The sequence below is a fragment of the Sinocyclocheilus anshuiensis genome, unplaced genomic scaffold (assembly GCF_001515605.1).
Source record: "Sinocyclocheilus anshuiensis isolate Anshui unplaced genomic scaffold, SAMN03320099.WGS_v1.1 scaffold1415, whole genome shotgun sequence".
NCBI classification, from domain to species: Eukaryota; Metazoa; Chordata; class Actinopteri; order Cypriniformes; family Cyprinidae; genus Sinocyclocheilus; species Sinocyclocheilus anshuiensis.
The window spans coordinates 4793-22223 of record NW_015536595.1 but is presented as its reverse complement, the minus strand read 5'-3'; the positions used below and the strand labels follow the sequence as shown (position 1 = coordinate 22223).

The following is a 17431-nucleotide window of genomic DNA, read 5'->3' as shown; positions in this document are numbered from 1 at the left end:
GACATATATAAAATAACATAAGAAAATGACAAAAACGCAACAACATTTTAAATGAAATAAAATAAAATAAAAATGCAAAATATAATTTATTATACATGTTTTACCTTTTTTTTTTTTTAAGTTATTTATAATGTACATAATATACATTATATATTTTCATAAATGATTTTAACCAAAGTTAAAATGCATTATAATATTTGCATATTTCTTACATCTGAAACATCATGTCATGTTACAGTTAATGAAATATACTTTTTAAAGGTATAATAATGAATATGCAAGTAACTACTTTTACTACTACTAAGTTATAAGCTACTACTAGCAGAAGCGCTGCAGGTGCGTGATGTGATGCATGTGAATCCTCATGATCTGTTGTTTGCTGCTTTTTGCGCACGTGAAATTAATCCCCGGGAAAAAAATGTTAGTATTTTTAACGGGTCACAGACACTTATCCTTTCTAATTTTATTCAATTCTTTAAAATATATCTTATAATTTAAAATAATCTTTAATGGGTTTTCTTTTAATCTTTAAAATAATCGGTTAGCGGTTAATAATCGGTTAACGAGCGTCGGTTGTCGGTTAGGAAAAATAACGAACATCCCTAATATAAATGTATATGCATGTTATTATTTGTGAGTGTAAGTATATATACATAATAAATATACACAGTACACACACGTATATTATGTAAACAAACTTTTTTGTGTAAAGCTGCTTTGCAACGATTTGTATCGTGAAAAGCGCTATACAAATAAACTTGAATTGAATATAAGTACATGTAATGAATTGTAGGTAAATGGGGTTACAATATTCATGAGATCATACAATAATTATGCTTCATATAATGCACATTATAATGCAATGTATTAAAAATACTTTTATAATGCATAATATATAATGGCTCCAAGTGTTACCAAAAATAATTCTAAATGTGACCCTGGAGCATGTTATTATTTGTGAGTGTAAGTATATATACATAATAAATATACACAGTACACACACGTATATTATGTAAACAAACTTTTTTGGATGCGATTAATCGCGATTAATCGTTTGGCAGCACTAGTTCTTTTTCAACATAGACAGTGAATGGAGGTTTGTTTGTGTGTTTGATTTTTATTTATTTATTAGTTTTTTTGTATTATTTGTATGATTTGTTTGAATTTTGTTTATTTATTGATTTTTATTTTGAATTTGTGTATTTTTGTATTTTTCTAAAATAAGCAATGTCAACTTTTTATTTTGTTATTTTTATTCATCTAATTAAATTATTTGTCATTTCTTTTGTTTTTTATTTTAATAGTAATTTATTTATTCTTTTTTTTTTCTTTATTTCTAAAATAAATAATATCACCAGTTAAGTTTAAAAGAAGTAATGTTAGGTTTGTTTATGATGATCAGGTTTCATTTTTATTATTTTTATTTATTTGTATTATTTTTATTTATCTAGTAATACATTGATTTTTAATTTTATTTTATAATTTTTTATAGTTTTAATTATTTTTAGTTCTCTTTTTTTGTAAAATAAGTAATCTCATCAGTTCATTATTTATTTATTTATTTTTTATGATTTTTATTTATTTAGCAGTACAATGATTTTTTTTATTTGAAATAGTTTTATTACTACTTCTACTACTACTATTATTATTATTAATATTATTATTATACCTATATTAGAAATAATGTCATCAGTTGTACTGTATTAATGGGAAGTGTCTTCTGTGATTTGAGCAGCATTAATAGCAGAAGTTGTTGGTTTCATCAAACTCTTCTTTTCCCTCGTTTCGTCACAGATCCGTCTGTGTCCAGACCCACTCCTCTGTACGGTCAGCCGTCCTGGTGGGGTGAGGATGATGAAGATAAAGCTCAGCGCTGTGATCCGAGCCTTCATGAACATCACATAGGTCAGAAACTGAGACTCCTGAACCATCAAACCCACAGAGTTTGAGTACCAAAAATGAGTTTCCAGATGCTTTTTGAAGTGTATTAAATGTGTGGATAGGAATGCGACTGCGGTGTGAGCTGAGAACAGAAAAATCGTTTTGTGTTGGGTGATCCCGAGGAATTCAGTACTAAACTCCTCGCTGGCGTGAGCTTTAAAACACGTCAGACTAGTGAGTTCAGCCTCGTGATGGATTAGCGGCCGTCTTAGTCCAATGAGAAGGTCATTGTGTTTTCCCTCCAGTCTTAAGTACTTCTCAGAGATTTCTTCAGATTAACAGGTGACCATAGAAACTTCAGATGTTTTGAGATCTTAGTTTACTGCTTTGTTTTGTTGTTAAGCACAAGCAGGAGTCACCTTTGGTTTAGCATTAGCTGACATTAGGTTTAATATCTATTCTAGATGGATTTTATTACACACTGATGTTTTCACTTCTCCTCTTTGGCGTTTACTAATCAGCCATGATGTGATAATCGATAAATCTCATGCATGTTAATCTCAGTTTTGTACCCAAACTCAGATTGAAAGTGATTTATTAGTTTTTATTTGTTGCGTCGTGCTGAATAATGCCATCTATAGTGAAAGTTGCTTTATGCACCAGTGAAACTGTAGACGTTACACCTGGTTAGGACGAGGTGTAAGATGGACCTGAAATACTTGACCTTACTAAGGTTTTCTCACAGCAGGAGTGCTGTAAGTAATCTTAAGTAATAAGTTATTAGCTCCTCAAATCGCATCTTAATGGAATTAGTTAGTAGTAATGTTGCTTTCAGAAATACTGGTTCTGTGAATCTTGGAAAAACTTTGCGAATCTTTTATTTCAAACCAGTGGTTTAAAATAAGTAGTGTCACCAGCTAATTTTAATTTAATTTAATTTAATTTTTTATTTTATTTTATTTATCATTTATTTATAAAAAATAATGTATAATTTATTTTAATTTGATTTTTATTTGTTTGTATAATTTGTATTAATCGAATATTAAATCGATTTTTAATATATATAGTTTTGTATAGTTTATATTTTATTTTAATTGTATTTTTTATTTCTAGCTTTTTTATTAGTTTGTAGTGATTTCAGTAATTTTATAATAATCTGTAAAAATTCAGTAAATCCATGAATGCATTGTTTTAACCTAGTTATGGATCAGTTTTATAATGTAGACATTATTAATGGCATGTTTGTATAGTAAATGGAATCCGTAGCTAACTAAGTATGATAGTAGTTTTACTTAGTAGTTGGCCTGATTAGCCAAACCTTCCATAAAACACAAAACAAGCCCAAAAAATTAATAAAAGAACAATTTATAGATGTTTCATATTTAATGGTATTTGAAGATTGCATTTTGATAGATTACACTTTCAAGAAAATATTTGCAATTGGTTTTAACAGGGTAGGGTTGTTATTGTTAACTAAAACTAAAAACATGAAGATTTTTGTTATTTAAAATAAAATAAATGTTAACTGCAATAAAAAATTAAATATTAAAAAAAAAACTTTCCGTTAGTTGCCAAGGGAATATACCTTATTTTTGTTTAGTTTATATTTTTGGCTATTGCTACAAATATACCCCAGCGACTTAAGACTGGTTTTGTGGTCCAGGGTCACAAATATTAATAAAAACTATAAAAGATATTTAAATAACACTGGTGAAAGGTGTCATTATTCATGTTTGGGCTGAGTTTTCATTGCATTTAGATCTTGAAACACATGCAGTGTTTCAAGCGATTCAAACAGTGAATCATTTTGTGACGAAATTGATTCAGTTGATTCAGATTGTTGAGATGCACAGTTTCTCCCATTGCTGTTAGTTTATATAAACAGTAGGGGTGTAACGGTACACGTATTAGTCTTAATTATTTAATGTACAGTATGTTTAAATTAATCTATTATTAAACATGCTATGACAGCCATTGTGTAATTGAATATATTTGAACAAATAGTTTAGAAATTGTATTATTTATAAGTTAATTTAAAAACAATTAAATTTAAGTTTGGGTTAAGTTGTAAGGCCTAATTGTAACCTTATAATGTAAAAAGGCTTGCTATAGTTTTAAGCATAAGCTGAGGTAGATTTTTATCACTAAGAAAATTTAAACTATAACTGAATGTATTTAAAGAAAGAGCAACTTGTTCAGTAAACCATAAAAAAAAGTTTAGTTTTTCCCCCTGCTGTACCGAAATCATACCGAACCGTGACGTTAAAACCGAGGTATGTACCGAACTGTCATATTTGTGTACCGTTACACCCCTAATAAACAGTCATTACTGCTGATGCCTTTTCACAGAAAACCACACGGATGAGCTCAGCGTTTCTCCAGATGAGCTTCAGGATGGCCAGGGCAAACCCGGTTACTCTTACCGCAAGGAACCAAGGTACTTTGAGATCCCCACAAAGGAGATCCATTCAAAGCCCAAAACTGCTTCCCAGGAAGTCCAAGAGATTCCCACAAAAGACACGGACCACAAACCCCCTGCCACTCCTCCGGTGGTTCAGGGCCACGCCTCCTTCACCATCGAGTTTGACGACCAAACCCCTGGAAAGATGAAGATCAAGGACCACGTCAGCAAGCTCTCCATCCGCCAGCGCAGGAACCCCAGCAAGGAGTCGATAGCCAGACTCACGGAGGTGATGTCGGTGGAGAACAAAGTGGCTGATTGGTTGGTTCAGAGTGACGCCACTATGATGAGGAGGAGTCTAGACGAGCAGTCTGGGTCAGACGAGGTCTTGAACAAGACCTTCAAAGGTAAAAGACAACAGAGAACCGTGGAAAGGCTATCTGAAAAAATAAATAATGCATATTTTTCTCTTCAAAAAGCTACATTTCCTGTGTGCACAAAATGAAGACGCTTTCCTTAAAGGGGTCCTATTATGCTTTTTCACTTTTTGTATTTTAGTCAGTGTGTAGTGTGTATGTTTGGGCAAAAAAAAAGCTCTACACAGTTACAAATCTCAAAGTCCACTCCAAAGGGAGATATTTTTTTGTGATGTCACAAAGCGGCCCATTACAATATCATTAAAATAATTCCCGGAAATTTTTCTGTTTTTATTTAAAAAGTAAAGTTTTAGTAATTTTGTTTTTCTTTAATGAAAATGACAAAAAAACTACATTTAATTACTAATATACTTTTATTTTTGTTTTCCATTTTCATATTAATTTTAGTTCAATTTAAAGTGATTTTGTTGTGTGTTTTTTGTCTTTTCAAATATATATTTTTAAAATGTATAAATAAATTTATATTTATATAGTTTTTATTCATTTTTAGTTCAATTTTAGTTATTTTAGTGCTTCAGATTAAACTAAATGAAAATGAGAAACGATGCCTTGGCAACTATAGCTGAAATAACAATAATAACCCTGGTGGGATGTAATGTGTGATGTGAATATAATAATTTCGCTGAGTTTCAACTCGGTGAGCTTGTGTTTCTAGACGAAAACAATTTTCAAATATATCTAGAGGTTAAATGTTGACCTGTAACTTGTTATTTCTAGATGCACACCATCATGAAGACCCTGATTTTGAAGAACCGGATGAAACTCAAATGATTCAGTCACAAAAGACCAATCAACAATCGGAGGGAGAAGATTACACAACTAACTACACTTCAAAAAGCCAAGGCAAACCGGATCCCCAGCAAGCTTTTGTGATTGAGTTCTTTGACGATACACAACGTAAAAAGCGCTCGCAGTCATTTACCAATAACATGTCTTCTCCCGACTTCCAGTCTGCTCTTAAAAGCAAATTAGACAAACGGAAAGGTGGAGAACGGTCAACATCATCCGGACATAATCCACCCACGCAGCAGTTCACGATTCCCCTCAAAGGTTCAGATGGTCCTCAGCGGGCCGGATCCCTCAGACGGGAGAAGAGCGAAGTCCGTATGAGCACGTCTGACTTCAGCTCCCGCTCTTCGTCTAAAACTTTCGGTAGCGTTGGCCGAAGATCCAAACTGTCGCAGGACTTTGCTGCAGAGTTGCTTAGGGTGTCGAAACCCAGTCCTGCTCCCACATGGGATGTTAACTCGACTTGGGTGAAGACCTCGTCTTCTAATGCTGGATCCTCTGTGACACATCAGAGTTTTCCTACTACGTCTCATACAGTGAATCAGTCAATCAGATCTCCCTCTGCACCCAAGGAAGACAACAGTACGGAGGCCAAACCTTTGATTCCCAAGCAGCAGGAAGAGGAGGACAGTTTAAGTGATGCAGGTACCTACACCGTTGAAGCTGAAAGTCCAGACAAAGAGGTTGTGGAGGCACGGAGCTTGATCGATCAGGTATTTGACATCACAGCTAAAGAGACCACAAACACATTGTGTTATTAGAAAGCATTGTTTCAGTTCTGTTATTCAGATTATTTCAGTCGCTTCCCTAGTATTTTATCACAATTCAAGTTCTCTTTGAATAGTGGTCGACCGATATATCGGCCGATATTTGGCATTTTTTACATATATATTTTCATTGGCCATTCATTTTTGTTCAATTTCACTGATGTACACTAAACCCTAATGCTAGAATTTTATGACATTTCAAGTGCATTTAGAATAGTGGTTGACCAATATATCGTCTGATATTTGGCTATTTTTTTTTATATCGGCATCCCATTTTTTTCTGTTTTGCTGATATGCACTGTAAACCCTAATGCTTGTATTTTTATCACATTTCAAGTTTGTTTTGAATAGTGGTCAACCGATATATCGGCCGATATTTGGCATTTTTTAATTATCGGCATCTGCCATTTTTTTTCTGTTTGCCTGATATGCACTGTAAACCCTAACGCTCGTATTTTATCACATTTTAAGTGTGTTTTGAATAGTGGTCAACCGATATATCAGCTGATATTTGGCATTTCTTAATATCGGCATTCATTAACTGTCAATTTTTTTTCCGTTTGGCTGATATACACTGTAAGCCCTAACGCTCGTATTTTATCACATTTTAAGTGTGTTTTGAATAGTGGTCAACCGATATATCAGCTGATATTTGGCATTTCTTAATATCGGCATTCATTAACTGTCAATTTTTTTTCCGTTTGGCTGATATACACTGTAAACCCTAACGCTCGTATTTTATCACATTTTAAGTGTGTTTTGAATAGTGGTCAACTGTAATATCGGCCGATATTTGTTTTGTTTTTTTGTTTTTTTAATAGTTTGGCTGATATGTTGGAAGCAGAATTTATATTTTTATGGTGCATGGGACTTTTATTTAGACTTATTGTATGCTGACAGGAGAGTTGTTCTGCCATCTAAATGAATCTCTTTATTTTACAGATTTATTTTTTATCAAGATAATTTCAAATGATATAATTTAGTAAATTATTATATAAAATAAATATAGATTTAATTTCAGCAATTGTTGTGCATGTGTTTTTTGCTATCTTAAATTATGTGTTGTGATATCATATAAATCAGCTTGATATCCCCATCGACCACTTGCTAAATATCGGTATCGCTTTCAAAAAATGAATATCAGTCGACCACTACTTTTGAATAAATTAACCAGTCAAGAGTCGAGGAGTTCCAGTCAGTTGGGAACAGACATATTCATGCATGCTTTATCATTGACAGGTGTTTGGTGTTGGCAACAACAGCCAAACCTCAGCAGCAGCAACAGTTAAGCCTATAGTTGGTGACACTGAGGGTCATGATAGTCTTCTACTCAGTGAGAATAGCTCAGGCCCAAAATTGGGTCAATACTCAACAGACCTTAGTGACACAACCAAGGGTCCTGTGCAGGTAAACTCACTCCGGATCATGGGCATCAGTAGATCTATCTGTCAATCACCGCAATCTACACGTTTTTCAGTGTGCTTTGGATCTTTCTTGGGGATCTTCTCAAAGCTGTTTTGATGGCTTGATGTCTTTTGGCTCTTTCCTGCTTTTGGAAGATTATGGATGGGTGATTTGAATCATTAAAGGGCCTGATCTCTCTTTATGGTTGAGATATTTTCATTTGGTATATAAAGAGATTTTCTTTGAATTTACAGTTTGAGTATCTATGTATTTAATAATATATTTAATATTTAATAAGGTTTCTGGAACATTCAGACAGTAAATCATGTCAAGTAAATGTATTTAAAATTATTATTATTGGCACACAATCAAGCCTAACAAGTTTACAAGAAAAATGTATTAAAAATGAGGAATAGAAATAATTTAAATCTAATAAAATTAATTAAATATGAAATTTTACTATGTGCTAATTATTTCACGTAGCTGTAGAGGTCACTAATTTGCAAATTATTTTTTTTTTAACTGAACTTTAAGACTATTAATAAATATTTTAAAATTAATGCAGATATTTACAGATGTTTTAATGTTTATTTTTAACGTTTCTGGTTAGATCTAGAAGGATTCAAGTAAAATTTTACTTTAAAAATTTATATACTACATTTCATACACCATGTTTTACATAAAATAATAATAAAATAAAATAAGTTAAGAAATAAAAAAATGTAATAAATTATTTTGAATAAAACATCAATAAAATTTAAAATAATAAAAAATTGTTATTTAATTAATTATTAGATGGTGTATCTACAATGATTTTAATCAGTATTTTCACAAATATTTGCAATATTTGTTCCTAGCTGTTCTGGGCACTAGAAGGATTATTCAAGGCAAATTTGACTTAAAAGATAAACTTACTTTACAGATAAAGTCAAAATATCTCAACTTCAAAAAACATGACCACTTTAAAGAGCTATGATGTTGTAAGAGTTAGCATTTTATTAGTTTCCTCTTTTCTACAGATACAGTCGATGACGACATTAACGCCCGGAGGCACTAGGTGGGTTTCTCGCTGGGCCAGTTTGGCTGACACCTATTCAGACTCTGGTCCTGCTTCAGGACTCTTTGATATCCCAACCGCCGGAGGTATGGAAACTTTGCTTGGTTCAGTAGTTTTCTTGGCTTTTGTCTTTGCCTGCACATTTCATTTATCCTATTTGGGGTTTTTTTTTAAGCTGGTAAAAGGATCATCCACCAGGTTATGCTTAACCGATGTGCTGACTACTCAGAAACAGGCCAAAGCAGCAGATCAAGACGAGTTCTGCCTCCGGTTCCTTCGAAGGAGAAAATCGAGACACCACCGCCAACAATACACATCCAAACGGATTCTTACCTGTCTGGTGTGGAGAAGAGTTCGCAAGTTCAGAAGCAAAAGTGGGATCCGCAGAAACTGAGCGTCCAAGATGATCTGGATCCGGACAGCCTGAGCGATGCAAGCAAATCCGATGATGGCTCTGTAGTTGAGCAATGCAGGAAGACTCCTGCTTCGACCCAGAAGATGTGGAACCGGTCTATGAAGACCAGTCAAGAAGAGGCAAAAGACCAGGATTCGACTCCTAAGTTCTCCACAGCAACATTAACACGACAGCATGGCAAACTTGGCCAGAGCGACTGTTCACCACCCAACATTGATCAAGCAGATGACTCTGTTGGTGGAGATAATTTAGTGTCCATTGTTAGACAAGAGAGTTATACCAAAGAAAGGACTAGCGACGATATGCACTTGTCCAGATTGCCTCAGATATCTATTCAACCCTCTAGCAAAGATGCTTTTAAAAGTATAAGCAATCAAGACACTCAATCTTACCTCAAAGACACTGAGGACGTTCTAGCATCTCTGGAAGCAAAGCTTCTGGTGCAACAGCAGCAGCAAGACAACAACGGTCGCTCCCATATGGAGGACTCCTTCTCGGGAGAATCGGACACTTCCAGTACAATCAGCGGGAAAAACGCTTTAGTTTCCGTGCCAAAGAAGCCAGTGGTCCTCAGAGGACTCTTAAGAGGTTCCAGAGAACCTAAGACTTCTGGTGATCCATCTTGCCAATCTGGGATAAAGGACAGCAATGGCAAGGTGGATCCAAGCAAGCGTTTTCAACTCCGTCGTAACCTTAGTTCTCAAGACTTTGGGCCTGATCTTCAAAGTCCCACCACACGGCACTTGCCAGACGCCGTCTCCGACCAAGAATCAAGTTCCCTACCTTACAAAAAGTACACTGTTCCTCTTCAAAAGGAAGGTACGAGCAAATCCAAATTACAAATTGCTCTAGCTCGCTCCAATAGCCTCTCCGCTCCGAAACCGACAAGGGCTTCGATGCTTCGCCGTGCCCGTTTGGGTGAAGCCTCCGACAACGAAGGCACCGAAACCGATCGGACGTCTCAGAACTCTGATGTCAACCCCTCAGCAAACATTCGAGGTGCTCAGGAGAGCAAGAAGCTTTCTCGATTGGACGTTTTGGCTCTTCCCAGGAAAAAGACGGGCTCCTTCAACACGCCCAGTGATACAGAGTCTTCCACGAGCCGGACGGGATTTTCAAACCGTAGCACCGAGTCAAGCAGCTCCGTGCGGAAAGCTTCAGTCCCAGATCCCAAGGCTCTTCTGCGGAAGGTTTCGAATGCCGCGAACAGACAGCCGATCATCCGCGGACGCTCAAGCAGTGCCAAATACGCCAGTAGCACTGCCAGTGAGTATCATGGATTCAAGTTTTGCTTGTAAGATTTGCAGGAGGTTGGTCAGATGTTAGGCAAACATTCCAAGATGATTATTTTGGCTTTGCATCCATTTATCAGAGTGATGAGCTTCTAAAACAACAAAAGTATGTTTCTGATATAAAATACAGTTCTTTCACTGTCTCTGAATGATTCTTCCTGCAGTCATTGACTTGATTTGTGTGCATTTGTTTGTTTCACACAACTGGGCCAATGACTATCTTCAACTAACAAGACCATGTAATTAGTCTCCAGTTTTACTAATATTTGAAGTTGCAGATAACCGGATTACCATACTAAAAACGTAACAGGTATATTGTGAAAATTAAAGTAATTTATTGTAATTTTTCCTAACGGGATTTAGGGCTGGGCGATATGGCAAAAAAAAAAAATCTTTTTTTTTTTTTCCCCCTCAGATTCAAGGTTTGTTTTTTCTTCAAAGGTTAACTAAACTTTAAATTTAACTCCACTTAAAAATGTAACTACAACGATTTAAGTAACATTCTCTTTATTAACCGTCAAAGTCAAGGCAATTCAAATTCAAAATGATTGGTTTGCAAATATTCGCTTGATGGACGTGTTTGTCCGTAGCGCTTGCATCTCGCAACTTTTGCAGCGTCTCGTGCATGAATCGCCATTCATTAATTTTTTGGTGAGCGTTTTAATTTGATTTTCTTTTGCAGAGTCTCACACATGTAACGCCATGCTGAAAACGTGGCAATCAAGTTAAAAGAAGTTCAACTCTCATTCATGAATTTTTTTGGTGTTTTATTTTGATTGCTTTTATTTTAAAATTACTTTTTATTTAAACAGTTACATGATATATTAAAGTAGTAGTCCTTTAAAGGTCTTTGCATTGCTGCGCTGCCTTTCCATTGTGTTTTCTATGTAAACTTGCGCTTAATGGGCGTTGAACGTTGCACTTGTGTCTTTTGCGCATGAAACGCCGTTCTAAGGACTAGCTATATGTTCTACGTTACGTGATAGAGTGCGTCACGCATGAGCAGTTAAGTTAGAGGTCTGTGTTTTTTCTCTCTTAACTGTTATCTTTGGCGTATTATCAATGTGACTAATTGTAACATTTGCTAATATTTTTATTCAAACCGTGATTTTCCGATTTTAAAGAAAATAAAACTAAATTGTGGCAAAACATTACATTCGAATTCATCAAAATTGGAAAAATCGTCCAGCCCTAATGGTATTAACAATCTTATTGAGCTCTTTTGAACCCCATTGACGAACGGGTTGGTTTTTGGTTGGTTTTTCGGGTGTCTTCTCACATCTCTCCGTCTCTTTCTCCTCTTGCTTTTTTTATTTTGGTTTCTCTCCCATCCTCTGATGACTTGGTGTACCAAACGCTCCTCATTCCCAATTTCCTGGGCCAAGGCTCCAGGAGGCGTCAGAAGGGTTCAGACTACGCCTCCACCTCGGAGGACGAGTACGAGTCTAACCATAGCACCCCTAAACACAAACGCTCCCATCATTCAGGATCCCAGCAGAACCCCAGAATCCATCCGGTCGGTCCGGTGCGAGCCGTGCCCCGCTCGAGAGACTCCGAGGGGGAAGTACACGAGAACGACGCCTTCCAGAACTGGACGTCTCATAGCGCTGAGATCGCCAGGTGGGGAAACACCGAAATAGGGCTGCAACAAATGATTATTTTAATAATCAATTAATTTATTGATTATTAGGACAATTAATTGGCAGTTCATCAGTAGGCTTTGATCAATTATTAAGCTTTTGCGGTTAGTTAAAATACTGAGGTATACATATTCGAACTACTTCAGCTTTAGTCAAATGATTATATTACTATTACAATTATATTACTGTTGTTTTTTGCAATAAATAATTATTTTTGGCACACAAAATGAGATGCCAGACAGAGACTTTCTCATTCACCATTTAATTAACTGTATGAATAAGTAACTGATTTATGCATCATTCTGCATCGTCAGATGGATTTTGAACAAAATTAAGGTAAGAAGACATTTTATTTTCAGATTAACTATAATTTTTTTTTTTTTATTCAATAGCATTATCTATCCTAAAATACTTTATAGTGTTATGATACTCAAAAACAGTCTTGAGCTAGATAAGCTGTAATCTGTGCAAACCAAACTCACTATAATGCAATAATGTTGTAGGGGGGTTTTTTGCACTCACTAATAAAACACATTGGAGAGCTGCTTTATAGCAGGAAATCAAGTTGTAAAATTTCAAAATTCTAATTGAAAGTGACACTGATAGTTTTTTTGTTAATACAATAAAGCTGAATATAGCGATCTACTGTGTAAAGTGCTATGTATATAGACAGGATGTGACAGAATTGCAGAGTTGGTGCAAACGTCCACATCGCGATTATCAGATGCTTTCTTAACTGCTGTTTTCTCACCGCTGTCATTTTTGTTGTTTTTGTTATCGAGAGGAAAGCTCGCAACATACACTTACGCATTCATCCAATAATCATTTTTAGCCCTATAAAAGAATGACATATAATATCAGCAATCCATTTTATTCCCATTTTATTTAAATAATAGTTTGAGAATGTTACTGTTAACCACATTTCGATCTTAAAATCTCGTTCAGCTGGCTCAGACTCTCTCTTCCAGAGCTATAGCACTAGACTGAGCTTCAAGTGTTTTTCTCCCTGACAGACATGCATTGACTGTATCCGGTGCAGATGGTGTCATTGATTACAATGGGAATCATCATAGGTGTAGACCTAGGTGTATTCTTCATGCAGAAAGGGGAAGCTTCCAGTATTCTATTGGTCGCTACATTGTTGCGAAAGTAACTTCTTATGGTTTTAATTCAAACAGAATCTAGTTTCTTTACTCGATTCCAAAAATGATTACTTGTTACTTGTAATGCATTGCCCCCCAAAATTAGATTAAAAAAAATGCATATTCTTTTCTAGATTGAGTCAAGACTTGGCCAAAGATTTGGCTATCCTGGCCCAAGAGATTCATGATGTTGCTGGAGACACAGAAGCTCAGAGTGCTTCAACAGACAAGATGGGACCAGCCATATCTACCCATGAAGAGGTACCGTTCATAATGTTTCCATGTTCAACAAGGCTGCACTTATTTGATCAAAAATACAGTAAAATAGTGAAATAATATTGCGATTTAAAACTGCTATTTTCTATGTGAATATCTGTTAAACTGTAATTTATATCTGAGATGCGCAGCTGAATTTTCAGCATCATTACTCCAGTCTTCAGTGTCACATGATCTTCAGAAATCATTCTAATATGCTGCTCAAGAAACGTTTCTGATTATTGTCAATGTTGAAAACCGTTGTGCTGCTGAATATCAAGTACGCTGTTGTTTTATGCTCTTTCAGTTGCGGCACCATATTCCCGAAGCCAGTCTGAATTTCCAGAAAGAATCTCCTGCTGCGGCGCCGGCTGACGAGTCTGAGCAGATCGTTAGTAATCCACAGAGCATGAGCGCAGACGAGGTAGCAGCGCTTCTCTTCTCTTCAGTTTAACTGTGTGGTTGAGCTGTAAACCTCCTTCTTCTTCCGTCAGGTCTCATTGAGCAATGTGATGCTGAATCCGGTGTCTCAACTATCTCTCGCCATCCGTGAAAACACAGAGCAACTGACGGAGAAAATCAAGTGAGACTCGTTTGCTTTTCATCTGTGCTCATTTATTTTGATATGTATATATGTTCATATACTGTATTGTTTTTCTTGTATTTTTCGGTGCTATAGTCGGCTTGAGAAGGCGCAGTATATACTAAATAAAGATTATTATTTTTATTATGTGATGTACAGGTGTCATTCTCACATATATTCTTTCAGGGCTATGTTTCATAATAAAATGGATGTTTTGGGAGAAATTGAGGCAAAAATCAATGAGGCTGATGACTCTCCACCACTGAAAACATCAAACAAGGTGTCTCTTGTTTTCTTCCCTGAATAAAATGTTACTAAGTGCTCTGTATTTGTTTAAACTTTTTTTTTATTTTTTTTTAAATCTGAACTTAATTGAACCAATTGTAATGTTGAATTAAGTAATAAATAAAACCATTTCATGTTTTTTTTTTAAATTATTCATAGAGTATATTAGAGCAGTAGTAAATGATGTTCATATCAGTGTTATTTTAGTATCATTAATATACTCTATTCATATTTTGAATAATTTTTTACTTTCTGTTCTCATTTTAGTTTTAGTTAATTGTACTAATTTTGTTGTGTTTTGTCATTTTGTTTGTTTTTGATTTGTTTATAAATTCAAGGAGTAAATTAGACCTGGGATGCAGTAAATGATATTCATAATCAGTGTTATTTTAGTATCATTAATATACTATTATGGTTTTTTTAAATTAATATTTTGAAATATTTTTTATTTTTATATTTTCTGTTTCTCTTAAAGTTTTACTAATTTTGTTGTGTGTTTTTGTCATTTTATTAGTTTTTGTTTTTGTTTTATAAATATAGAAAAACATTAGAGAATTCAGCCAAAAATGTTCTTTTCATGAAAAGCTGGCATGCGTTAAACACAAACAAATTTTATATAAATATAGTTTTTATTAATTTATTTCAGTTATAGTTATTTTAGTACTTAAAGTCAGTGTTGTTTTAGTATCTATATACTATTATAGGTTTTATTAATATTTTGAATCAGTTTTTATTTTTACATTTTCTGTTTTAATTTTAAAGTTTTAGTAATTTTGTTGTGTGTTTTTGTAATTTTTGGAAGTTTGTCTTCATTTATGTCTATATAGTTTTTTTATTCATTTAATTTCAGTTTTAGTTTTAGTTATTTTAGTACATGAAGTTAGAGAAATGTTAGCTTGGCAACTAGCTGAAATATTTTGTTTATTATTATTTTTATTTAATTTTAGTTTACATTTTTTATTTCAAGTAACAAAAAAATGTTTTTTAATGGTTTTAATTTGTTTCAGTTTTAGTTACCTTGCTTCAAGTTAAATTAAACACAAATTAGAAATAATAAATAATATAAGTTTCAATTTTATTTTAATTCTCTTAATGTTTTAATTTCAAGTAACTTAAACTTTTTGTAATTTTTAAAAAATGTTGTTTTAATTTATGTGTCTATAGTTTGTATTAATTTAATTTCAGTTTTATTAGTTCTAGTTATTTTAGTACATGAAGTTAAAATAAATTAAAAGGAGAAATGTTAGCTTGGCAACTAGCTGCTTGAGTTAGGATGCGGAGGTAAATTTTTGTTCATTATCAAAATCAGTAACATCTGTAAAAATTGTAGCAATCTCCGTTTTATATGGTTAAATTTATTCTGACCAAGTTTTTTTTATTTATTTTTTATTTAATTTTTTTACATTTATTTTTTTCAAGTAACAATTTTTTTTAGTTTTATTTACCTATAATTACCTTGCTTCAAGTTAAATTAAACAAAAATGAGAAATAATAAATAATATGATGTTATTTTTAATTCACTTAACATTTAATTTCAAGTAACTGAAATTTTTTTTTTTTAAGGTTTTAGTTAATAATAACCCTGGTTCATATCTAATGTTTTAATTACTGAATGGTTAACTGTTTTGTCTTCTTTTGTGTACTTGCTCGTCTTGTAGGAGATTGCGTCAATTCTGAAAGAGCTGCGGAGAGTCCAGAAACAGCTGGAAGGTCAGTAGATCTTCTCTTGATCTGATATTAAAGCTGAGACGAGCCGCTGATGAACGCCGTCCTCTCTCGTGTCTCTCTCAGTCATCAACGCTGTCATGGACCCTCGAGGAGACCCGGATCTCAGCCGCAGGGTTTCTTCCGCCGGGGTTCGCAGCTCCAGAGCGGCGTCCCGGGACGCGAGAGCGATGCATCGAGGCGGCGGAGCGACGCCGAACAGCCGGCGAACGTTCAGGAGCACAGACCGAGAGAGTTCACTAATCTGAATCAGACCCGTTCCTCGTGACCCTCAATGTTTTCAGTGCTGATCAACATTTGCACATTTCTATTCCTCCAGACAAGCCTGGACGGTGATTTCTGGAGCTTGTGGCTTTGAGAAACTGCAGAGTTTGGCATTAAATGTAAATGCACTGCTATTGATTTGTTATTTGTGATGGTTATATATGGTCAAATAATTTACATGATTATTTAAATCACGTTATGTCTCTGTTGGACAGGGTATTTGTATATTAAAGATCATTAAAGAATTCAAATGTATGTTTTGTTGTTTTGTCTTTATTTTTACTGCAAACAAGTCCATGTTGAGATGCACATTTAGGTTATATTTAGATTTTTTTTAAATATATCTAATATCATAAACTCATGATGTGAATCAGGGTTATTATTATAGTTAACTAAAACTACAACCAAAACCATAACAAAACAACTTGTGTTACTTTATATAAAATGAACAAATAAAATGAAAATGAACAAAAACTGACACGAAATATAAACTGAAATACATTTTTAAAATGAAACGCACAATTCAACTGACATACAATATAAAAAGAAACTTAGGAACTTAGTTATTAAACTTAGCATTTCTTATTTTCATTTAGTTTAATTTGATATATTAAAATTATTAAAAACGATTATTAAAATTTTAACAAAAAATAAAATGAAAACAAAATATGTAAACAAAAACTGATCCAAAATAAAGACTGCAACAGTATCTCAATTATACTAAAATTATTTTAATTATTTTACAAAAATGTGAAATCAAGACAAAAATACTACACAGGAAATCATGTTTTGGAGTGTACATATTCACATCAGTATTATTTTAATAAATATTAATATTTATACATAATTATAATTTAATAAAAGATCACTGATGTGAAAATGCACACTGCAAAAAAATTGTTTTCAGATACAAATATCTAAACATTCTTAAATGAAGATACTGAGCACATTGACAGATGTTTTTCTTGTTTTAAGCTCCGGAGTCCGAACTCTATTTTATTATTTTATTTAGAAAACAAGACTTAAAGAGTTAGTTCACCCAAAAATGAAAATTAGCCCATAAATTACTCACCCTGAAGTCATCCTAGGTGTAT

At 33.9% G+C, this 17431-nt stretch overlaps 1 protein-coding gene across 5 annotated transcripts in view; it reads left to right on the top strand.

The window, feature by feature from the left end:
- LOC107703589 (centrosomal protein of 170 kDa protein B-like) overlaps positions 1–16585 on the top strand; it is a 35562-nt gene extending 18977 nt beyond the window's left edge. For 4 of the 5 annotated variants that reach the window (XM_016506301.1, XM_016506286.1, XM_016506293.1 and 1 more), the window contains exons 7-19: positions 1795–1905; positions 4231–4689; positions 5437–6221; positions 7515–7682; positions 8699–8822; positions 8912–10417; positions 11829–12063; positions 13360–13486; positions 13788–13904; positions 13975–14063; positions 14250–14343; positions 16007–16058; positions 16140–16585. In XM_016506301.1, the coding sequence (XP_016361787.1) occupies positions 1795–1905; positions 4231–4689; positions 5437–6221; positions 7515–7682; positions 8699–8822; positions 8912–10417; positions 11829–12063; positions 13360–13486; positions 13788–13904; positions 13975–14063; positions 14250–14343; positions 16007–16058; positions 16140–16321 (4049 nt within the window). In that variant the 3' untranslated portion in view covers positions 16322–16585. The remainder of the gene's footprint in view (positions 1–1794; positions 1906–4230; positions 4690–5436; positions 6222–7514; positions 7683–8698; positions 8823–8911; positions 10418–11828; positions 12064–13359; positions 13487–13787; positions 13905–13974; positions 14064–14249; positions 14344–16006; positions 16059–16139) is intronic. The other variant, XM_016506307.1, reaches the window with a different exon arrangement.
- Positions 16586–17431: the final 846 nt, after the last annotated feature.